Source organism: Carassius gibelio, chromosome A8, assembly GCF_023724105.1.
Source record: "Carassius gibelio isolate Cgi1373 ecotype wild population from Czech Republic chromosome A8, carGib1.2-hapl.c, whole genome shotgun sequence".
NCBI classification, from domain to species: Eukaryota; Metazoa; Chordata; class Actinopteri; order Cypriniformes; family Cyprinidae; genus Carassius; species Carassius gibelio.
The window spans coordinates 11,786,080-11,812,367 of record NC_068378.1 but is presented as its reverse complement, the minus strand read 5'-3'; the positions used below and the strand labels follow the sequence as shown (position 1 = coordinate 11,812,367).

The window sequence follows — 26,288 nt, the reverse complement described above, 5'->3', positions numbered from 1 at the left end:
AGGCCACTGAAACATGAGATAACAGATTGAGCCGATCTGACTATTTAAGGGACATATAAATGCTTAGTTAGCAAGACTTATGATCATATTCTGTTGCTTAGTCTGAACTGTCCCTACTGACGCTGCAATTTCTTTTCCTGTCACACAGAATAAAAATAAATAAATAAATAACCTGTAAGCAGTCAAGAGAATATATCGAGCAGATATTAACACCATTATAAAGCCAAGCAGATTCTTTCTAAGATAGTCCAAGACTCTATTATCATTCCATTTTGGAGGATTACATGTGAACCGTTGAAACCAGACTCTTTTTTATGCAAACACAAACAGCCTTTTAAAATCCTTTCAAGAGCTATTTTATTTGAGTTTATTCGATTCCCAATCAAATAATCTGCAAAGCTCAAGGACACCTATGTGGAAGATTTATAAAATGTGACTAATATTTTTTGCTGAAGGGTTTTTCTGCTATTTTTTGAAGGTTAAAATCTATAATAATAATAATGCTGCATTCCAGGAAACCCGCAACCTTCCACCCGTGAAAGTGCACTGGAACAGCAGTCAAACTTGTGACTTCCCAGCCGTGAACTCGCACTAGATTGATGCACTCCCAGTTCAGAGCTCTGACATCATAGCCCACGAAACAACAATAAAATTGCAATAAAATTAATAATCTAGCAACAATTCCTTGTGCTCAGGAAGTTAAGCGTGACTTGCCTGGAATGCTACAAAGTCGAGAGTCGTGGTTTGAAGTCGTGACTTAGGGGTTCAAAACCTGCCTGCAACGCAACAGTGCTAGGCCCAATAGCATTCAGCTCCATTTGAACACAGTTTTTCTTGTCTCAAACCATTCCATAGTGTTTCAACCCAAAATCAGAACAGAAATGGCTAGATTCTGTCAGGGCCTGGAAATGATTCATTCCCTCCTGACCCCAGAGTTCACATCTCTATATGAATGTGCAAATGGAATTGAAATAGACTCAGGCTCCCTGTCTTGATCTGTGCTGTAAATCAGCACACACAGTGTAGAACATTTTAAGACAATCATGTTTAGCTAACAGACCAAGAGGTACACACAGATTTGAATTAACTGGCTGCTACTGGACGTTTGGAAAGCTGAGGGCAGATCTCACAGGAGAGACACAAAAAAGAAACATGGGACTTTGGTGGAGAATTAATAAGAGAGACAAAAAATAACAAAGTTGAGAAGGCTTAACCATTTTGCATTGTGGGGTAACATGGTGTTTCAGAGCTTTAAAGTCATGGTTGCCATCTGTTTTCATGGGAAAAGAGCAGTGTGAACATGCTGCCAAATATAACTTTTCATATTCCACAGAAGAAAGAAAGGAACAGGTTTGGAACCACTTAGTCTCAGTGGTACAAAAGGAAAAGACAGGACAAACTGCACATCTGTCCTTTGACCAGCAGTGACACAGAACATTGTCTTGGTACTTGGGCTCCTGTTACACACACAAACATAGTCACAATGACAGTGTAACACTGCAGCAACACAGCATAACTGCCAGAGACTGTCCTGTAGAAGATCTGCACAATCGCACCATCAGCAAATAAAAACATCACAGTGGACAATTATCGACCTGACTGTCCATAAATAAGATCTTCATTTTTTCAAAAACCACAGTTGTTTTCAGAAAATACATTTGGAATGTTTTCAGCATATTTTTTTTTTTTTCAGAAACGGTTATAAAACTACAAAAATAAATAAATAAATAAATAACTATTTGCTAATACAAAACTAATTCTGCTTCTCAAGTAATTGTATATATTTTTTGAAAGGATGGTTAGACATTTTTACTTGGGAAAAAAGACAGAAATACACATTTAACATTGTTTCAGTTCTGTTATGGAGAACTATCTGATATTGGTTATTTTATCTCCCAAACAACATAAAACTTCCCTTGTGCAGAAACTTCATAAAAAAAAGTGCAGTATAAGAAAATGTGGTGTTCAATAATTTTAAAAGAATGGAGAGAGCAAAGAAGTGAAGCAGAACAAGTACCTTGGGCAAAAGAGCCGGTGAGCAAGCCGAAAAAGCAGCGCAGCATACTGGCCAACTCCTTCTGACACTCATTCTTACAATCCTTCACCGCATCCATGTCTTCAGTAATGTCTCTCCAATGTCTCAACTGCTGACCGAGCAGCCTCTGTTAAACTACTGTGTCTCATACAATGAAAAAAGTCCATTAAACCATCACCAGCGGACAGACTAATCTCTAAAACTTCACTTCAAAAACACTCTGACACTTACTTTGTCCTTAAACTTCCTCTTCAGTTAGGAGAGAGTTCCAAGATCACCGATTTTAGCCAGTTAAGATCAAATTCATGACCTTATGTAGGAAAATTCAGATGAAACGTTATCTTTAGGCTGCTGTGATTGAAAAATGAGTCTTTATCCATTTATTTTTTAAAAGACTGGACAAAACCATACCGACATCCTGAGATCCAGAGGGTTTTGCTGCTCAGTGCAGAAAAGTCTAAGTGTGACCCAATGTAGAACACACTGCTGATTTGTTATCTGGATAACATTACACCTCCCAATCCAGACGTGGACTGTAATCTAAACCAAACAGCTAGTGAGGTCCTCAGAATCCTGACAGAGTTCTGCTGTGTACAGTATATCTGAACATGCTTAGGAATTAAAGCTATGAACAGGAAGTAGCACTGATCTGAAGAGAGAGAGAGAGAGAGAGAGAGAGAGAGAGAGAGAGAGAGAAGAATGCTCAAGTTTCAAAGGATGACCTATAGTATGCGGCAGAGTAACAAGACATTAAATAATCTCTTAATTAATAGGAATAATTCACCAAAAAAATGTAGATGTTTTTGTTTCTGCATTGGAACAGATTTGGAGAAATTTAGCATTAATAGTTTGTCTGGGTGCCGTCAGAATAAAAGTCCAAACCGCTGAGAAAAACATCACAGTAATCCACAAGTAATCCACACAACGGTGCTTGATCTGTGCATATTTCTCTCCTGATTCAGATGAGAGCATTATACAGTGTACAGTGCCCTCCATAAGTATTGGAACAGTAAAGACAAAATTGTTCTGTTTGCTGTGGAGTCAAGAAATCTGTAAATATGATTAAAAGATGAATATGTGAAAAAACTACAGAATGTCACATTTTATTATCCGGTGATTCAACAAAAATATGTTCCCCACAAAGACTGTAAAAATGTAAACTGTAAGCTTAGTTTTTTTTTGTTTGTTTGTTTACTTGTGCTTTCTCTTGTGCTTTTGTCATTTAAAGGCCTTCATGCTGAAATTGTCTTTAAAACCCTTCCTGCCATCTGCACCATACCACACAAATGGAAAAATGGTGTGTACATCACACACGGAAATGAAGCGGTCCTTCATTGACATTCAACCTGTAAGTAAAAGCAACACTTAAAATTACAGTGCCCCGTGTAATCAAGTCACCTTTATTTATTTTGTATAAGACACACATTGTACAATACAAATCGTTCCAAGAAGATATTTTGAATGAAAAAATTATGACAGAATTTTCATTTTTGGGTGAATTATCACTTTAACCAATTTAAATTCGCTATAGCTTGTAACTAATTTAAATTCACTCATTTGTAAAGTGAGTCTATCAATGAAATATAATCACAATGAACGTTAACTGAACATTTTTATTTTTTATTATTCTTTTAAGGTTGGCACTAATTAGTGCTGTACTTGAATCACGAGACAAGCCAGAATCCACATGTCCTGGTGCTTGGTGACAAGGAAAACTCCTCCCAAGATTTTATTATTTTAAACGGGGAGGCGATGGAACAGAAGATGATACTACAAGCAGCTGATCTTTTTTTTTTTTTTTTTTACTTTTCTTTGTATATGACATCTATTACCTAAAGCCCTCTGCTCAGGTTACAAGTCCAAGTCTCTAACCATTGGCCACAGCTGTGAAATGTATTAGCACATTTGTGTGTTTTGAGAGCTTAAGTATTGGAAGAGCTGCCTCACAGGTCTTTCGTTTTCAGTTGTTTCTTGTTGGATTAATTCTTCAGATATTAAAAGCAGGAAATGTGTCTTAGTTATATCCATTGCTTCTGCATTCTAAGTCTTGCATTTGAAGATGACACACACAAACCAGGATGAAAATGAGGAAGCCGACTCTGAAAGAAGAGCAAGCAATTTGGATGCAAAAAGAAAGTCAGAACTAGTTTTGTTGCATATTCATCTTTTAATCACATTTGCAAATGTCTTGACTCCACAGCAGGGTTAGCAATTTTGTCTTTACTGTTCCAATACTTATGGAGGGCACTGTATATAGTCCATAAAATGTCTTCATGATGGGTTTGTCTCTTTCAAAAAAACAAATTTTTTGAACACTGCAAGCACTCGTTGGAAATGTAATGCTCCTTTCTATAATCATGAGCTTCATTTTTCAAAATAAATGTTAACAATGTCCTTAGTTTTACCATCAGATCAAGCCTGAAAGAAGAAAAGTGTCGTGTGACAGACACAGTGATGAAGCTCCTACTGTATGTGTTTGCAGTACACAAGCCATGGAAGGTTAAGACAGCTGACTCCACTATGATGTGACCATCTCTCTCTCTCTCTCTCTCTCTCTCTCTGACGCACAAACAAATGCAATGCGCAAAACTCTGCATTTGAACATTCAATAGCAAATACTTAAACTAACAACAACATACTTACAGTAATCAGAGGAGCCAGATTGTTGTAGCAAACTCGAAATTACCTCTTCTCCAAGATTCACAAAATGGTTGTCCATAAAATGCATTGTTGTTCTATTGTAAGTAATTTTAAAGATTACTAAATGCATCTACTTTCACAAAGCCTAATAAAGTGCTTTTGTTTTTGCCTAAAAACACTGCATCTCCCTGACATGGCTGCTTCAACACTAACTGTGGTTACTGAAACCAACCCTTCTTTCTTTGCGTGAACAGTTGGGTGGCATTGCGCAAATATTTCCACATAGTGACGTAGACATGTGGGGGCGTGTTTAAATGAGCTGTTTCAGGGGGATTGGCAGAGACTTAACTTTGATAAAGAATATCTTTTTAGATTTGAGACTTGAGACTTGCAACTTTAAAAATCTACTTTATGCACCAAGAGCTTGTAGCACACCAAAGAGAAAGGAAAAATTGAAATCCCATCACATGACCCATTGGTCATCTGGAGTTGTGTGGAATACTTGTGATAATCAATATATTTTATGTACTATATCCTTAAAATTGCTTTCATCTGAATTAGGAGAGAAATATGAACAGATCAAGGACCGTTGTGTGGATTACTTGTGGATGACTGTGATGTTTATATCAGCTGTTCTGACTCTCATTCTGATGGCACCCATTCACTGAAGAAGATCCACTGATGAGCAAGCAACGTAATGCTACATTTCTCAAAATATGTTCTGATGAAGAAACAAACTCTACCGGGATGGCCTCCGGGTGAGTAAATTTGTTACAAAATAATTTTTTTTAGGTGAACAATTCCTTTAATAAGGATGATACAGAAAGAACTGCTGAGGCCTCTATATGCCCACAATGGCCAGGAAATCTATTTGAACACTTTAAATTGTATAAATGTTTTTTTTTTTTAAATAATATAATACATATAACATTTTTAAACAGATTTAAAGCTTAACAAACTTGAATCTTGCTTCAATACTTTCACTTTATTCCTTCATAGCTTTCACTTGCTTTAATATTTTGCTATTTAATGTTCTGATGAATTGAAATGCATACATTTTTAAGTTGTGGTTTAAGCATCAAATAATTTTTAGGTTCACTGTAAATATATAGGGCCACTAGCCTGATTCTGAGACACGTCTCTTCTTTCACTCTTCCTATAGCCCTCTCTGATTTCCCCATTTGCAAACCAATCTCTGATTTCCTGATCCTGTCTAGAGTGCCACTTTCTTTCAATGGTGCCACCAGTGTCTCTTTCAGTACTCTTATAGGTAATTCTCAACTCTTTCAGCAATCTTGATAGTGGAAAACAATTAAATCAATACAAATTACAAATGCTTATTATGTACACATAAAACCTAACAATGTTATATTTTTAATGTTAAATTAACAATGTATAAGCATTCATAAGATCATTGTGTCTATATGGAGTGAGTTGTGTAGAGCATGCGTACATGCATATCCCCCCCCCCCTTATAACCACTAGATGGCACCCCCTGAGCATTCTATTTGCAGGGATAATGTGAAAAAAAGACACCCTTGCATTGATATAATTTTCAAGAAAAGTTTTATATTTTATGACTCATTAAGGAAAAATTAATTACATATTTTCCTTACACCTGGAATACATGAGTGTACACGGTTTTTGCAAATATCATTAATTGGTATTTCATGTCAAATGATCTGCTATTATCTTATACATGACTGTTTTTTCTAATATTTATTAATATACTGTATATTACTTGTAACAAAGAACAAGTTATGATTATGCCAAACTATAGTACTTAAATATGCTATCAGAAAATGTTTCACTTTATGTCCCAAAAACCTCAAAATAAATTTTAATACAGAAATGAAAACACACTCAACATAAAAGAGGTGGATTAATGTAAGATTAGACATTATATGTTCACATTAAACAGATCATAGTTATAAACCCCTATTAACAATATCAACTGTGTATACATATAAACCCTACTGTCACTCATAGAAATCAGCTCTAGTTTATTGTAGCCATCATGAAATGTACTTAAGCACATCCTAACCTGAACTGGGAATATTACTAAGCTAAGCAATTGTTATGTGTTCCGCATTCAAAGTTGACAGTGTTAATAAAAGCAAAAGTCTGGACAAGCAGAACTTTCTAGAAGGGTGACTTTAACATCTGTTTTGATACAATCTCATTAATGAGCCACGGAGGGCTAGCTTATGTGAAGAGAGTGGCAACACAGATCGATCAAAACCAAATTAACCTGAATCCATTCCCCTTGCCGTGATCAACAGACACTTCTGCTGAAGTCTGTTTGATCAATGTCACCCTCTTGAGGTCAAGACCCAGCATCTGTTGTTACAAGCTGCTTGGAGTAAATCACCTTTACTGATGGATATGAAGTGATTTAGAAGGAAGGGGGTGTCATGTACAGTATGTAGATAACATGTTTTTATATGCATTCTCTGCTAGTGACCAAAAAAAAAAAAGATTTGACTCACAAGTCTTCTGAAGCTTTGTGTGAAGAACAGACGCCTCAGCATGTTCATAAGAGTTCCTGAGACAGTGATTTGTGAACGAATGTTTCTTTTGAGTCGGATCTTTTATTTGATTCGGTTAACACAACCATTCTGGGCTACATTTCCCAAAAGCATCGTAAACCTCAATAGTCGTGGATCATCGGTGTCATTCGTTTCTATGATAATTTTAGGCTTGCAAAGCCTTTGGGAAATGCAGCCCTGAATTATTTGTTCACAAATCAGACTGATATGGTTTAAAGTTTACAGTTGTGGCAGTCCTTGAGTTATTAGCTCTCAGAGAAATGTTGGTTCATTCACCACTTTCAGCTTCTTTTTTTCCCAAACTTATTGTACACACTTTTCTCAATTGACAGTCTTATATCTTAGCCATGTACATTTCTCCTTCCCTTTGGGTCTAAATTGATGAAATATGTTTAACCATTTAATAACTGGCCGGTTAGGATTTCGAATTGTTTGCATAACTGTTGTTGCACTTTTGCATGCTATCTTGACTTATAATGCTTTAGTTATGTATGTGCCAAACAAGCACATAAACTGCACAAGTATCACGGATGTAATAGCGAACCACTCAGAGGACAATTTGGACGAGAAACCTGATTTTATTTATTTTTTGCTCAGCCAGGGGAGTGCAGTTGCATACGTACTTTGTCTGATGTCATCTTCCTGTTAACATTGTGTCTGACAGTTTTCGATTTTGTTGGACACTGCGAATGCAAATTAAAAAGAGCACAAAGTACAAAAGTTGAAAACAACGCTTCACATCATCTAGAGATTAAAAGGATGTGGATTGTGCAAATATTTGTTAAGATACGCTATCACTTTAATACCATTTTAAAAGCCAGCTTTTCTCTTGCATTTCCTCTACTAAACATCTGACTGCAATTTAATTTATGTTCCCTTTTCAAACAGCATGTGTGCCGTGTGTCATATTTCTCCATTAACCACACCTCAAGCCAAGACTCATTTCACATATCAACAGCTCAGCAGGTGATAAATGCTACTTTCAAGTCATTTCAGCATCAGCCTGAATGTAAACTAATCATGAGATAAAACAGCAACCGCATAAAAATGACAGTATAATCACAATTTTAACCGTTAAGCACCCAGATGAGCAGGAGAGCCCATTACAGACATTTTTCCTTATGAGCAAAACATACAGTCCCAGGCTGATCTGAGGGAACTGGACCGTCAAATACACAGACATGCTTTATCAGCGGGCCCTCCTTATGTGCCCTTTCCACCATTCCTCTGTCTCACCTTGCTCTTTGGGCCCGGTGCTGGCGATGATCCATTTGACCAGGCAGCACCTCATGAGGGCTTTCCGTGTGAATCGAGGCCTCTGCCATTTGCCGCTCTCCTTCTGTCGGCATGTGCCAGGCTCCACCCCATTGGCATCACCCAGCAGACTGCCATCCACCACCTTGCCATCCTGCTGGGAGAGAGAAACAGACAATGACAAAGAGCTGTTGTTTATTAGGGGGAATAAGCAACATATGTCACACAGAATAATAAATTATCATGAGACAAGTTGCACATATCGCAAACACATAGGAAGGTTTCATATTAGCCTCTGAAGCTAAACTTAGCCTGCTGCAAAAATTCCATAACCATATGAAAAATATCACACAAAGTCCTGTGCCATCAGCCACACTGCCATCATAACAGCGCACTGGCAGATTATGACATAATCAGAAATGATGTCATAAAATGATCTGTCATTAGAGATTATATCAGTCTTTCTTAGAATCCTGTCATTGTCATCATAAGAGTTCTTATTATAAATTCAAAATGAGATATAGAGGCAACATTCTTGATATCTGATTTGAGAACGTTTCAAGCTGGAATAAAATATACCATGATGCTTTATGGTTATACTTGCACAGCCTTTCTTCATTAACACCAGCTCAAGCCAAGACTCATTTCAGCATCTCAACTTGTAATGAAAACAGATTGTTTTTGAAGCCATATCAGCATTGCTTTGAACAGCTATTTCATATTATTGGTTCACATGGCCATGGTGGACACCATGATTACATTTCCCACTGACAGAAGAAATATCTTGTGACAGTCCCAATACATACAGTACTTGTGTGCAAAATAGTTTCTACAGCAATAAGATTAACAAATGCACCTGTCAACCTGATCATTATCTTCACACTGTTGTTGCCTGTTTATCTAGAATTGAACAATCAAAGATTCATCACACACAACAATACAGAGGGAATGTTACATCACTGTTGCAACAGATCTGAAGTATTAATGGCGAATTCTCAACACTTGTTTATTTTTTCCTCTTTTGAAGAACTGCTTTAGGTTCTGTTTTGAAAGAACTTTCGCTCATTTCTCTTACGCTGCGGGTGCTGTGTGAAGATGTCTTATTTTGTTATTAAGAGCGACTCACTGCTTTGAGTTTGCATAAATATTGCACTGTGGGTGCTGCTCTCTCTTATCGATGGTTTGTGCAAAGCTGAGAGGAAAAAATGCATTGATAATTTTGTTGTCATGTTTGGTTTGGCGCAGTGGATAAGACACATGACTTTGGTGTGAGAGACCTGGGTTCGAATCCACTGTGAGACAATGTGTCCCTGTGCAAGACACTTAACCCCTAGTTGCTCCAGAGGCATGCGTCCTCTGACATATATAGCAATTGTAAGTTGCTTTGGATAAAAGTATCAGCTAAATGTAATGGAAGTGTTTGGCTACTGAGTTCAGTACTGAATATACAGTAGCTACTGGTTTTACAGTACTGTTTTCAGAGAAAGAAGCATCATTTTAGGGAAATTATCTTGAAGGGGAAAAACCTACAGTATGTTTAAGTTTGGTCATTATAGTAATTAATACAATATTAAAAGGTTAGTTCACCCAAAAACTGTAAACTGCTGTAAGCAAAGCTTGTTTCTTGCCAGACTAACATATTCTAACCTGAGATCACGTTGTGCATACATCCTACGTCATCTGCTGGAAATCCACTCTCTCGTGTGTGTGTTTGTACGACAGTTAGCGGAAGCTACAGATTACAGTTTCTAAAGTTTTAAATATAGATATTTTTCTTACACAAATACATCTTTATTAACCTTCCAGAGTCAAGTGGAGCACTTTTTATGATGGATGGATGCACTTTTTTGGGGCTTCAAAATCTCAGCCCCCATTCACTGCCATTATAAAGCTTGGAAGAGCCAGGAAATTTTGAATATGACTCCAACTGTATTTGCCTGAAAGAAGAAAGTCACATACACTTAGGATGGCGTGAGGGTGAGTAAATCATGGGGTAATTTTCATTTTTGGGTGAACTATCCCTTTAAATCTTATGAATGTAAAAAAAAGGGAAATTGCATTGAACGAAAACAAAAAGACAAAATACTGAACCAATTCATGCACAATATCACATAACCATTATCACACTGCGACACAGAAGCAAGCTGTTTTATGTAAATGTGCAAGACTTTCCATTTTTCTTTGATTTGACATTCCAGTTGCGGTAAAAGGTAAACCTTTGTGCTACCAGTGAGTTTATGAATACAATGATACATTAAAATAAAATGATAAGAAATACCAGTCAGCAATATCAAGCACCAAAATGAGCTGTTTTGTGTACAGGTAAAATTATTTGAAGTGGCTGGCCCACTCTTATGTTACAAATAAGGTGGATAGTTATAGGAGCTACATCACCATCTATTCTGCATCACTTGCACAGTCACCATTAAAAATGTATATTTCTTATGGCAGAATAGTGACCGTAAGAGCCTGTAATTAGGTTATATCATACTGAACACACTGTTTTATTCAATGACCTTTGCTAGGTGAAAAAAGAGAGCAGATGAGGAGAAGTATGAACATTTGAGCAACTAATTCGGAATATGTGGCATTTCAAAAGCTCCCTTGAGTTATTTCATCCCTCCGCAGGATAAACTGTGTTGGAACCAACAAAACCTGGACTGGAGCAGATACATACAGTTAAACAAAGTGCCAATAATTGTGATTTGGTGGTGGAAGCGGTTCTGGATTATTCCAGCCCAACAGTGACTACCTCATGTTGAAACAACTGTCACCATCATGCTTTAAATACCAGGATGAGTCTTACTCAAGGAATCCCCCGACACGTACTGTACTTCACCTTGTTCCTGCACAGCAGTGTGACACTCATTCGTCTTTCAGCACTCAATTATTCAGACTCTAACTCTATAAAAACCCCATCAATAAAAGATCTGCAGAGAGCAAGAGAGCAGGAAACGGTAGGACAAAAGCCTCTTTTACATGCACACACAAAAGCATGGCAGGTAGAGTTTAGAGAGCTGCTTGCTCCCTATAAACTCACAAAGAAGCCCGTCATCATCCTGAGAGGGCTTTTATAAAGATAAACACAGACATTGATTTGGCTCTCAGGGAGAGGCTGGTTTAGGCAACGCTGTAAATGCTGAGCAGCATGAACCAGGTCGAAACACAATCGCTAGAAGCGGAGCTAAATATCAGGTGAGAGAGGGACTGTCAAAGAAAATGACACATCAGTCAGCTGCTGCGATGAGACGCTGTTCAATCCTCGCCACATAAAGTCTAAGAAGACTGAATTAAAAGTGTCGTCAGGATAAATGACAGCTTTTTCCAATAAAAATGGCAAATTAGGTATTAGAACAACTTTAAATTAGAATAGAGAGACACATTTGCATCGTATTTGTTCTGCTGAATTAACACATAATCCGATTCAGACCCTTCCATCTGGTGAGAAAGCCACTCTAACAGACAGCATGCAAATGTGTCAGCTTTCTAAATGAGAGTAGTTTGGGTTCTTAAATATGCTCTGTTTTCATCCTCTTTTTTTAAAGATTTATTTTTAACTTCGTCATGTGCTGATATACCCAAAATATATACCTCACTGTCAACATTTTCAGTCTTTTGATCAGTACATTCAAAATGATGGCGTAAGATTAAGTAAGATAAGTCTTAGCTCACAGAGGCTGCATTTATTTGCTCAGAACAGTAGCCTAATATTGGGGAATTATATTAACTCTTTCTATGTTTTTCAAATGTAATTTATTCCAGTGATGGTAAATTACTCCAGTGTTCAGTGTCACATGTTCATTCACTGCTCAGTTGCTGTTGTTTCAAAATGTTGTGCCTCTTCAAAATAACTTATTTATTTTAATTACAAATCTTTTATACAATTGTAAATGTCTTTATTGATCAATTATTGGATCATTGCTAAATAAAACTAATAATTTCTTTAAAAAAATAATCTTACTGTCCAAACCTTTTGAGCGATATTGTGTATCACTATATACATTATTTCTTCTCAGATGCTATCTAACCTGACTTACAGCACTTTTAAAGTACTTTTTTTTTTATCTGCATGAGGGTGTCTAAAAATCCAACCTGTAAAAAGCAGCAAAAGCCAAGGCAATTAAATTCACAAATATATCAATAAATAAACCGCAATAAGTATTTACTAAAACAATTTAATTATTCAATAAAAAAATGCCATTTGCAGATTTGGAGACAACTAGTGACTTCGAATCAAACTGAGTCATGGAACTAAACTCAACTTTCCAAGTCTATCTTAATGCTAAATTCAAAAATAACTCTAATGATCAAAAATAAAGTGCATTAAAATCACTATATATATATATATATATATATATATATATATATATATATATATATATATATATATATATATATATATATATATATATATGACACATTCATGCTAATAAAGCTCATCTGAATTTGTCGAGAGAGGCAAACACATGAAAAATGTGTGGGAATTCACAGCTTATAGCTCCACTCGCTCAGTTCATTTTGTCCCAAACATTCCCATGATGCCTCACTTGTGGGATAATCTTAACACTACTTGCCAATGATAATCTCCCTCGATCCCTCTAATTGACCCAACACTGTCTGACTCGTTCTTCATTTCCCCACGCACGCACACACACACACGCACACACACACACACACACACTATACAGTTCATACACAGAGCCATGCTGTCAAGCACGGACATGCATATGGGTACATGTTTGCACACAAACACATGCACGTAACTCCACACCAATTATTGATCTAGCAGCATTTGAGGGCGTTTTCGACCACGGAAACAGATGCAATGCAAAATACGCTCCAGTGCAAACCAGAGGACAAGATGAAAGAAGCAGGAGAGAAGGCACCATGTTTGTTTTCCATAAGGGACAGGAACGAAGGATGAGAAATGCGGAGAAAGGGTGGAGGCAAATTGAGTAGTGTAAACGTTCTGACCAAACACTCCCTCCACGCTGAGATATAAATAGAAAAGGAAAGACAGGGTGAGAGAAAGAGAGAGAGAAGCAACATAACAGAGATAGAGCAAAATAAGCGAAAAAATCCACCACTGGATTTGTTCTTAGAGGCACTGACGCCAATTAGCATAATGAGCACAGAAATACAATAAAAGAAAGGGAAGAGAGCGGAGGAGTGAAGAAAATAGATGAAGAGGGAAATGAAGGAGAGAATGTAGGGTTATTAGAAGATATTGAGATGATATGAAACCATTTTGGAAGGGGGAAATTTGCATAGCTATTTCTGTGCATTTCATTGGGGAGGGAGAGAAAGAAAGAGACACAGTGAAAGAAAAATAGAGAAATGGGAGAAAAAGAGAAAAATTAGAAAGATCAGCAATGAGCGAAAAGACTCAATGACACAGGTGGGGGAATAAAATAGATTCACAAATTCATTAAAAGCTAATTTAATGCAGACTGAAGTAAACAGAAAGGCAATGTGTGAAGTTCACAATGTGCTTTTCTCCTTTATTGTGCCTTTATTTGAGAACATTCATCTTGTTTTCGTGATACATTTAACAACCATTTAATGCATTTTAATGTTTGTCTTTGTATATTCTTACCTATTTTGTGACAAAAAAAAGGGGGAACCAAAATGAGAAAAAAAAGGATCAGAATATGAACATACAGGCATTTTTGGCCCAGTAAACGACAACCTAACAACACCCTGGCAACCAAGTGACCACATAGCAACACAGACAGCATTACTCACAACACAATCTCATGACAGATTTGTAGAAAAGACCAAGATAAAAGACTTTTTGCACCATAAGCATTTTCTCCACAAAAAACAAAAACAAAACAAAAATATTTAAATATAATATACATAATATATATTAAATATAAGTTAAATATTTAAAGCATATATGGTTCATTAAAGAACCCATCCATAGAAACTTTCAATTGGACAAGCGGTTCTTTATTGTAAAAAGTGTTCTTTGGGAAACCCAATTCAACTTAACGACATAATCCGTTCTTGAAAAAGATGTCTCCAGCAACTTGTTGAGTTATGGTGGCACATGTGATGGAAATCGCATATTTGGCTGAATATTTGTTCAATGAAAAGATCTTTTGCACTCAAACGCTATTTGCTCTCACTACAATGACCCCAAAAAAATGAGTCATTGCATGTGGATGAATAAAAAACATTCTCTTAAAAGATTCATTCAAGAGCTCTGTTTCATTTATAAACAAAACAACATTAATAGCACAGTGCTGGAAACCACCCCAAACACCCTACCATCATGGCTGCAAGTTGCGCAGCACCTCCTTTTCTTCAGAAAACGATTTCTTCAGTATTCATCCTTTATACTTTTACTCAACAACTACACACATTCCAGTCCCTCCGTCATTCAGCATATTTACAAATACACAAAATGTCCTTTTTTAGCATTTAATGCTGGAGAAGCAGAGTCAGTACTGTATAATTTAAGCCTGAGGGAGATTTTTTTTATTCAGAGGAAAGGGAAGATCTCTGCGTTAGATCAGGTACAGAGCCACCATGAACTGAACTACCTCAGTCTACTCAAAATACCACACACAAATACACAGATAAACTTAAATACAGCGTTCCAGACAGTAAAGAATATGGCTCTAGCAACACCAAAGTCAAGGGTTTGATTCAAAGGGAAAACCTTGGAGGCAAATTGTTTAGGATAATGTAAATGTAAAAGATGCAATCCACCACAAATGTAGATGTTGTGTTTAGAATAGGATACTGAATGCTGTGTAGTATATACACCGTACAGCCAACTATTTAAAAAATATTGTATGTGAATGCATTATGAATGCATTATGCATGGTTGATGATTTTAATTCAGTTACACTGAAAATGGAGGGTGAACTTGAGCGCATAGTCAAATTACTGCATGTTTTTGCTAATGTATAAGGTATTTAGGGAATTATAAACATAAAGAATATTACCATACTGTGCACACTGTAAAAATAGAAAAAGTAGTATGGCAGTATGCTATTGTAAACAAAACCCAAGACAGTGATCTTTAACCTCTGGTTGTAACCAGTACTTAATATTGATCACATATAGATTAAATGCTGGGTAAATCTACATAATTTATGAGAGTGGAGCCACACGTGTGCTGGGAAGGAGGACCTCCTGGATAAGACAGTGTGCTCCATTAAAACACCATCAAACATGCATAATGCTTTCTGCCCTTGAGTCTGCTTCCATGAGCAGAATGACAGCTAAGACTAAGAGCATGTGAGAAGTTTCCTTTTCCTTTATCTGATGATATAATCAGTTATAAAATCTTTATAATCAGTGTTCCATGGTCCAATGTTGCAATATAGGAAACAATAGCATTATGGAAGCAAAAGTTAATATCTACATTTATTCATTTTCAACTAAGAGAAATGTTATTTGACCTACCATACAAATCGTGAAAGTACTATTTTTTTTCATCACATTTAATATACAATTTCCTGGTGGAAAAACTACATAATTACCCATAATTCTAAAATGATCTCCATCAATCAGACAAGTCGTTGTTACCATGGAAACACCCACCCATGAAGCACTGTGTGGCCGTGTACACACTGCAGCTTAATTTGGTTGCAATTCGACCTTTTAGTGCTTAATCTAGTTCTGTATACACAGTTTAGTAACAACCGGATTCTACAATGTGAATTAACTGCATTTACAAAATTCTATGCAGTTTGTGCAGAATACAACTTACTGTAACAACTAGCTGTTAATGACATCTTTATATCAGAGAAGCGTCTTTCTTCAAACGTCTTTGTACCTTTCTCTCTTGTCATCTCTTAACATGCGATCACAGTGATCCGATCAAACAGATCGGATCATCAGTCAAAACAGCGCGTTTACGCTTGGCAACATCAACTGACTTTTCTATGTGGATAACTGATTGGATACTTTCCTCCCGTGTCTGCAGAGTCTGCAAAGAATGGCCCTGCTGCAAAGTCAACCTGAAGTGGTGGGTTTCTTTTGAAAAGCATTTTCAGTCGCTGGACAATTTACAAATAAAATGGGGGTTTTGCGTGATGTCAACCTGCAAGTGCAGACACAATGGGTAGATTGCATTTACATTACACTGAGATCCAATCACAATGCATCCTCAACAAGTGTGTTTACACTTGTCCTTTCAATGTGTATGTGGACAAAATCCGGAAACAAGTATAAACGCAGCCAAAGTTGTAGGTAGGTTGGAGCTAATTTCACCAAGAAAAGTGGAGAACTGGTCTAGAGACACAGGTTTTAGAATGCTGAAGTTCAACTTCAGTGCTATATTTTTTTTTTAGACAGTGTCCTTCATTAGATGCTGCAAAAATGCTCATGCATGTCTATCATTTATGTTTACATAGATTACCAGGTCCGTAACCTACAAGTGGTACAGAAAAAATATACAAGAAACAGGGAAGACAAATATAAAAAAGCATGACAGTCGCGTTCATGTGCTTGACGCTGCAAAAGACACAAGACACGAGTGCAACGATCTGTCAACCACATCCATCTACCAAAAGTAACAGGGAAAACCAAAGGAATAGCAGGGCAGTGAAACAAAACAAAACAAACAAACAAACAAACAAAAAACTCCCCAATGGTCTAGAGAGGCATTGCACTTCTTTTAGTTAGAGCGTTGCATTTTTAGGACGCTGTGTCAAGAGCAAGATGCTGCAAAAGAGGCAAGATGTTAGCGCAATAGTCAAACACATCACAATCTATCACAAGTTTACATAGAAAATCAATACAAACAGAGCAGTGGAACACAAATATGTGAAAATGTGAAAAACTTCTGTCTATGTACACATTGGAAAAACTAAAAAAGCAGTGCAGTGGAATGCAAAAATGTGTTCTGTGTGAACAGACTCTTACACAAGCAAAATTATATTAAACACAGTGCATGTTGATGGCTGAAGAAATTAGTGGGTGGTCACTGTTGGCCTTCAGATGACATTACTGTATGAAATCAATGTATGAGTAACATCAAAAGTAATCATGCATGGTGACAACAAGGGTTGTGATCATGTAGTTACATCAGCTACGTCCTTGAGAGGAAACAGCTGCTCTTATGTGTTCATGTGAAGTTGTTTTTTTTTTTTTTTTTTTTTTTTTTTTTTGTAATGCAAAAAACAAACAAAAAACTAAAGATATACAAAGTGTATTTGTTAGTTTTCCTTTGATCTAGTTTTCCAAAGTTGTCTTAATTATGTTATTATGTTCACATGCACTTTAATTATCTTGGTAGTCCCAGTGTTTAAATACCCTTTGTTCCTTCGAGTCTCGGTCCGTCTGGATTTGCATTTATGTTTGGTTGTGTTTTACTAGTTATTCTACATTAAAACCTTGATTCTCTACATTTTCCTTTGTCGTGCGCTTTTGTGACAACCGAACCGTGACAGAAAGACAAACACATTTTTTGTTTTTATTTTTTTGCCTCTTCCCTGTCACTATGAACATGCCTGCTCTTGCCCTGCTATGCCTGGAGCAGAGGGACCACTCACCCCAGATCCAGAGGCTATTGATGCAACTGACCAGGTGTGTGAGCCGGCAACACTTCTAATGGAAACTATTATGAGGAACTCAAATACATTTTTGATGTAAATTTAATAGACTCCTTGGGCCTTCCGGTTTCTAGCTAAGGCTAGGCATGAGGATCCCTTGTCTCTGCCTCCTGCCTTTGAGTCCCGGTCTCCACCTCGGTTCTCTGTCCCATTGACTGGCTCCTTGCTCCCTTGTCTCCACCATGGCCCATCATCCCACTGGCTCCATCTGGCTCCACCTTGGTCAGTCATCTACCTTCCTCCGCCATGGGATTCCACTCCTCCGGCTTCACCTCATCCCTCTGGCTCTGTCTGGCTCTTCCTCCTCTCTTCCAGATCCCTTTCTCTGCCTCACTCAATTGGCCCTCTGGACCTCAGGTTTTACCCTGGCTCTCCATCTGCTCAGCTCCACCTGGGTCTCCACCTCCAGCGGCTCCATCTCCATCGCTCATCCCCAGGGTGTCTTCTGTCAAGTTTCCACCATGGCTCCTCCCTCGACTCCACCCTGGCTGGTCTCTGGACCAACACCTGTCTCCTCCTGCTCCTGGACTCCCCCTGGCTCTGACCACCCTCCACTTTCCCATGGACTAATATATTGGACTCTTCAGTTCCTCACCCTCCTCCAGAACCCCCCTCAGTTGGACTATATGCGAGTGGGTGGATGATAAAGAGATAGCAGTACTCTGCCAGGCTTTACCAGTCAATGTACTGTATCTCAAAATATGAAGTCGGCTTTTATGTTCTGCCTTAATGCACCACAGCCCCTTTGACTCAAGACAAACCTTCAAAGAATTGTTATGACTTCCAACTCAAACACTGAGAAAGAGTGAGAGAGAAAGTGAGGAAGGGATGTTGCTAGATGAATCAATAATTCAGTTCAAGTCAAAGACACTGTGATATACATTAAGTGCTTCTTCAGATCACGCATGAGATATTTACCACCCTCCACATAAACACGCACATGCAACTAAACAACGAAAACGATTACTTGAATTGTTATATAAGATCTTGCTAAACATACAGACCACATACAGACTGGTTATTAGTCATCAATATGGGTTTTTGAATGGCTGATGCCTGTACGTACACAAGATCTCATAAGCAAGATACACCAATATTCAGACCAACATGTCAGTCTAGTTTTATTTGAAGTAAATTAGAAAAACAATAAGCTAATTATGAGTAGCTTACATTTTAGGCATAATATAGGTTCTGGGTGTGTGTTCACAGTGTGTGTGTGTGTGTGTGTGTTCACTGCTCTGTGTGTGTGCACTTTGGATGGGTTAAATGCAGAGCACAGATTCTGAGTATGGGTCACCATACTTGGCTGAATGTCACGTCACTCACTTTTAAATCCCCAAAAACTGAAATAGTTATGAACTTTCACAGCAAGTATCCCAGCAATCAGAAATGGTGATTCCAAGTTTTGGGACAAATTACTTGACTTAATGATTCAGTACTTACTCATAAAGCTTCTGAAAAGCCTCTTGTTTAGCTGCTGAAAGACATTTCATAGTACATTTCTTTCTTTCTTGAATGATTCTGTGTTTTTGAACAAATCTTTTGAATTAATCACTTTACTGTCTCAGTGATTAAGATTGTCACATGTTGCCATTGTATTGGCGTAAAAATGTAACTTGCAGAATGATTCACTGAAAAAAGTCCACTACTAAAAATAAATAAATAAATAAAATACTCAAAGCTGTTGGAATAAATATCAGCAATACTGACTATAATTTAATTAAGTTCTTTATTATTGAAGCTACTTCAATTATAACTACTTATTGCTTGCAAATTATTGACTTTGAATCAATTAATCTATTTGCAGTTATATTTCTTAAGTTGATGAAGGTTGTTTATTGATTGTCTAGAATATTAATTTCCAGATATTGAGAATTGGTATTAATCGGCATGAGCTGGCGTGAGTATCAGCCAAGTTTTTCTTCAAATTAGCTAAAAACTTTCCTGCCTGTTAAATCAGTCTACCAATATTTGCTCTGATTGGCATCTGGTCCTGACTTGTTGCAGCTTTTGATAATGGGCCCTGGAGCTCCAGAATAAGTCCCTCAGACATTCAGGAGTATATTTTTAGCTAAGACCACCCTGTGCACATTCTCCCTTGAGACAGAGAGGAACAAAAGAAAAATCCTGCAATCAGCTCACACACCTGCTGCTCCTCGATCCCTGCTGTCAGTCTCTGTAGTGTAAAAGATACGCTCACCTTCTTTCTACAGAGACAAACTCACACTCACAAAATAAAGCTGAAAGTAACACATAATATCTCCATCTTACGCAATCTATTTCTCTCTCCTTTATTCCTCCTGATACCTGCTCTAACTCCATCTGCCTTTCCCGCTCAATAACTTTTGCTGTCAATCTCTCCCTTCCCAGACTCGCTTCCTGTCCTCCCACGCCTGATGTCAGATACCCCATCTCTCCATCTTCCCCTCCTCGCTCCTCTCCACTAGTTTCTGTATTGCTTTTCCTAAAAACAACCTCCCTGTCTCCTTTTCTGTACATCATTTCCCTGTTTCGTCTCTCGGACTTGTTCTCTCTGTACTCTGTTACCACACGAGAGTTACATAGTGTTTATCTAAATATCAAAAGCAGGATGTGAGTGTCGTCTTGTTACAGTCTGCCTCTTATGTAATCCCTCTGATCTACCACAAGCCTGCTGCTCCGTCAATCATCCCAGCTCAGGACCGCCCAACTGCTATAACATAAACACAAACAAAAAAATAAATCTCCTTACTGAGATTAAAAACTTTATAGTGAAACCTTCAAGAGAAAAGCACTTATAGGTAGAATCAGTTTCCCGGAATTCCAAGGAAAAATAATGACAGCGATTTGGATTCCAAAAGGCTTTAGCAACCTGTAAAATCCCCTTACGAAACATTCACTCTGTTATATAGCACAAGTCTATTTCACTCTGTCTCCGTCCTTCAGGATTAGACCAAATTAATCAACATGGAAAGCCTGTAAATCCTGATGGTGGACTGGAAATCTCAGAAGACCTGATCCTAACTGATCACTGATTGATTGGATTGTGAGATGTCTGGCATTGTTTTGTTGGCCTAAATGAGAGGCTGATTGAAAAAGTTGGATGGGAAACAGAGAAAACAGACTCTGCTGTTCCCAAGGTGAATATAGGCACATAGATGGGGACGAACTGACAAGAAAAGGGATTGATTTCAAAGCTTCCTCTCCTCTTTCATGAAATTCAAACATTCGGAAGCCTTGGCGTGACCCTGCTTCCGGAGAAATGCCTCTTCCGTGATTCCACACAAAGAGAGAAATGACCTTTTGAGAGAGGATGCGTCTTGACTTTCCTCCTCTCGTGTAGCTGTGGACTAGCATGTCTACAGTAACCCTTGATAGTCAGCAGGAGGGGCATTGTGTAGCTTGGTGCGTTAAGGTGCCATGATGCTATTTGTGGCTGCGTGTCTCTGTGGCGGCGGAGTGAGGAGAAGAAAAGAGCGCATGCTTCTCTGTGCTTTATGGAGCTGGTGCATCTGTGAGTGGGTGGAAGGCAGCTCCATTCACATGTCTGGGTAGGGTGGTAGGTCTGCTAGGGGAGCACATCTATTTATTACAGTGTGTGTGAATGAGTGTGTGTCGCTGCAGGGAACAGTGGGGGGCAGTGAAAGCAATTGTTCTGGGCAGTGTACCTTGTTTGTATGCCCAAATAGCTCCTTGTGATTTCATCCATTTGTGCATGCATATAGTCCTCCAGAATGTTTCAGCTTCTCTTTTATATCTTTTAGAGATCCACACTATATCTGTAGTTAAATGGGTTTTCGTCTGATATTGTATCAATCGTTTCAATATATTTGCATATAAATGTTTGTAGTTTTACATTTAGATTTCCTTTGCCATCATAACACTAACTTGAAATTGTAATTGTAATTGAGGGGTGGTGTTGGCGCAGTGGATAAGACACATGCCTTTGGTGTGAGAGACCTGGGTTTGGATCCACTGTGAGACACCAATGTGTCCTTGAGCAAGACACTTAACCCCTAGTTGCTCTAGAGGCATGTGTCCTCTGACATATATAGCAATTGTAAGTTGCTTTGGATAAAAGCGTCATCTAAATGAATAAATGTAAATTAATCTGTAGTAACACTAATATTTAGTAGATATCAAAAGTGTATATTTACAATGTCGTAGTGCCCAAATAGTACGCATTATTTGAGGGAATTGCGACTTTTCTAACAAAAATTGTTATTGCAATTAAAAATGTGAATTAATAAAAAACAAGGTTTGCTGTGTTTATTAAAATATTAATAATAATAATAATAATAATAATAATAATTATTATTATTATTATTATTATTTCTTCTTCTTATTATTATTATTATTTTACATTACAACTGTCAAACCACATTTTACAGTTTTCTTCATTTTTAGACTTAAAAACATCAAACTTTTCATGGACAACCAGGAGGCCTTTTGTCTCAGGAGTTTTTTGCAGCAGCTTTTGATTTTAGTGTTTTTAGACGGACGGACCGACAGACAGATAGACAGATAGATAGATAATTATTGGTATCAGTTATTCACTTAAAACAGAATTTTAATATTAGTGCACTTCTAATGTCATTCGAATTTGATCATAAATGCGTGAAGAATGTCTACATATTAATGCATGATACAAAATGTGTATTCCACTTTGAACTCTGTGCATGTTCGATGCGAAGCAAACGGTGTCTCTCTAAGGGATGCTGTTTATTGAATGGCGCACTAAAAAAAACCTGTTTCAATAATGCTTTTGGATGTCTCTGCCCAGCTGTAAGCGCATGTCTGTTGATAATGGGTCTACAGGGACAGGTTAGAGTCAGTGGAGAACACGCACCATTTCTCATCTACTGCTAACAGCCGGCAGGTCAGTCCTCCTACATTAAAAGACTACAGACGAAGTGAGATTTTGCAGTTACTTGAAAATATGAGATATTTGGTTTGTTTGATTCAACTACTGTAGCATATTTACCATAATTAGTGACACATGGCTGATGAAGCTTCAGTCATACATCTCCAAACCATGTGCCATGTCTGTGCCACCATCTGGGGTAGCAGAGAAGCATTTTATAATGTAGTTGTAATCTACAACATTTATTTGCCATATGCATGTTCCGGGTGTGAAATAAGCATATTACACAGACATTAATGTCAATTAACTGCGCGTTGCAACTTAAATCTGAGATAATGTATCTCACTTGCTCATACACTGAACACATCAGCATTAATTCATAAGGACCTCCGGCCTATACTGCGCGCGCTGATACTGCGTTTAGTATTCCGTCTACATTCTTCCAATTTATTTTTCTTGTTTAATTCAGGGCGGCGTGTATCGCAGTTCCAGGTTCTAGGCTTACACTGACTTAAAATTCAGAACCACAGACTGATTAAAACTCAGAGGAGCGAGGCCAAACAGTGCACTGCAGCCAGCCAATTCAGTCCAAAAAGAAGGTTCCCATACAGTTTAATCAAAGGACTACAACGTGGCTCTACTGCTTCATGATTCTCAAACAGCACCAAAGCAATCTTTCTTGCTGTTGCTACCTCACGGCCACATGTGCTTGCTTGTAAACAGAGGGAAAAGCACTGACCTCACACCGAACACTTTCAATCATGCTCATTAGAGGATAAATGAGCCCTGGCGGTGCCTGCAGCACAGCGCCACTGTATTATACTGTTCCAGACATTTCCTTCCCCTTGTATTTTTGCAGTAGTATGGATTACACACCACCCCAAATTATTTATTATTCCGCTATTATTTGACTCACCTGGACCCTATTGAGATCTGGCCACTATGTGGTTGTGTGTGTAAGGGGACATTGAATTACCCTTAATGAAATAACCTAATCTATACCAATTGATTTGGTGTGAATGGCTGAGGAATGGTGTTTGGTTTCTGTATTCCAGTAACTGAGGGCTACATGGCCCATGACGTACTGTACACTTTGATGAATTCTATGGACACATATTAAAGAGTTTTTGATCATCAATACTGACATGAAAAAAACTATAACAGAGAAAAGACAAAAACAATCTGACGAATCCCTTCCTCACAAAAGCCCAATGTTATAGATTTTTAAGAAATAGCTTTCATAAAAATGACAGTTCAGATAAAAATGGAAATATTCAAATAGTGGATGTCACAGTTATTGTCATTATGTCAAACTGCCATAAAACCAGCAGGTCTGAACATTTGCATCCACAAATAAGATTAGAGAGCTACGCTGTCAAGGCAAAAAGAGTTACGACCAATATACTAGGGGTTTTCAATCATTTAGATGACAATGAAACCAAAATGTGATCATCCTGGTGTGAGGGTCCCCCAGCCTGAAGTTTAAAAGGAAGCAACTGTGAATATTTTCATGTATAAAGAGCCAATTTATACAGTGAAAAAATAAATATATGTAAAATATTATGTTTTCTGATCACTGTAGTATTGTACTGGTATATGTGTTATCTATTTTTTATTACTTGGCTTTTGTAATACGTTTTTTTTTGTCGTATTATATGATTATGCTGTATAAGTAAAACTGCAGCATGAACATTCTTCAGAACATCTTCTCTCTCTCTTTCTCTTTCTCTCTAAAGAAACAGGGCTGTTTCTAGGTAGGTGTTGTCTAGAGTGGCATTATCTAAGCGTGTAACAAAGATGTCAGACAATGTCAGACCGCATTTTCTACCAAGGAGAAATTTGCATTCTGGATTTTGAAGAACGTCACCACCTAGGGTGCCTAAATGCCTAGAAATGGCACTTCAAAGAAGAAATAAAGTCATATTGGTTTGGAATGAACTGATGGTAAATGCTCACATATAATTTTCATTTGGGCAAACTATCTCAAGTCAGTGAAGTATTGAAGAAATCTGGCAAGACAGAAACAAGTATTACTTAGAAAATAAGTGAAAACTGCCTGATTAACTTACTGTGTTAATATTTTGCCAATGCTGTGCCCTTCAGAAACAAATCAGTTGTCTCAAAACATCAGGAAAGCATTGTGCTCATTATCATCAGAGAACAGTGATAAATCTAGTTTTTATATATTAGATCAAAGCGCATCAAAGGGATGCGTCCGGTGACTGCTGCCTATACAACACAATTTAATCCATACAATTATTTCAAAGCTGACATAAACAAAAGACTGAGCTTGTTAAATGCCAAACCTTTCATGCAGTGACTGAGAAGGATTCTCACAGCTAGAAGCCATCATACACTACAAGGATCAAAACTCATCAGCTTGAAACCCTCTGACTCAACAGCATGAAGCCAGCCCTTCATCATACTAGATCATCCTTGAGGTCCAAAACAAGATCTGCAGATCAATCATTAAAAGATAAACACATTGGATTTGAATGCCACAGAACGCTCAAAGCATTAGGTGTGCTTAGATCCCAGAAACCAATAGGAGGTAAAAAATAATAATAATAAAAAACACAGAAATAAATAAAATCAGGGAATAAGCCTCTTATGTACAGAGGCTGGCGCGCAATGCTTTCTAAATGTATGCGTCCTCACTCGACCTAGTCGTATGTTTCTGCACAACTTTTAATTCCTCTAACTCCCCGTGTTTTCCCCTCGTCACTAGTAGAGCATGTCATTCCATTTGAAGAGATTTTTCACTCGAAAGTATTTAGCATAAATTGCAGGGGCACTCAGCAGCTTTGAAGCGCGCGCGAGAGAAGCATCTCTATTCTGCAGAGGTCCACAAGTGCAGCGGAGAGTCAGTCATCATTACCGCCCGAACTGTAATGATATACCATCCATAATAAATCACATCATATAAGACACATTAAGACGCAACTTAGACGGACGCGATGATTGACACCTCGACCTCTCGCGCTCTGAGGACGCGCGAGCTACAGTTCGAGTGAATTATGTAACTATCGACTCAATCTCCCATTACAGTAAATGATCGTATTAGAAACCATAATGATTATAAATGAATTGTGATTTAGAATATAATTTTCTAATTTATTAGCGTTAATTAATTATAGGCTACCGTTCATGATTCCTACTTGATGGCACATCATACATTTTTCTATTTTTAAAAAAAAGACATCCGTTAGTAATACAGGTGCTATGATGGATTCCTCACCTGCATTGTGTTCTCGTGATGAATCCTCCTCGAGCGCTGAGGAGAAATGTCTTTCTTCCACTCACTAAAGGAGCAGCAGCTTCACCGCGCAGATCTATCAAGTGGAATGTGAGGGAATGCCCAAGCCTCTCTCTCCTCTCTTGTGAGATGTATGTGT

At 37.7% G+C, this 26,288-nt stretch overlaps 1 protein-coding gene across 2 annotated transcripts in view; it reads right to left on the bottom strand.

Moving 5' to 3' along the window:
- Positions 1-26,288, bottom strand: part of LOC128018468 (calsenilin) — a 57,947-nt gene extending 31,659 nt beyond the window's left edge. Inside the window, exons 1-2 of one of the 2 annotated variants that reach the window (XM_052603968.1) lie at positions 26,132-26,288; positions 8,461-8,635 (exon numbers count right to left, since the gene is read on the bottom strand). In XM_052603968.1, the coding sequence (XP_052459928.1) occupies positions 8,461-8,635; positions 26,132-26,137 (181 nt within the window). In that variant the 5' untranslated portion in view covers positions 26,138-26,288. The remainder of the gene's footprint in view (positions 1-8,460; positions 8,636-26,131) is intronic. The other variant, XM_052603969.1, reaches the window with a different exon arrangement.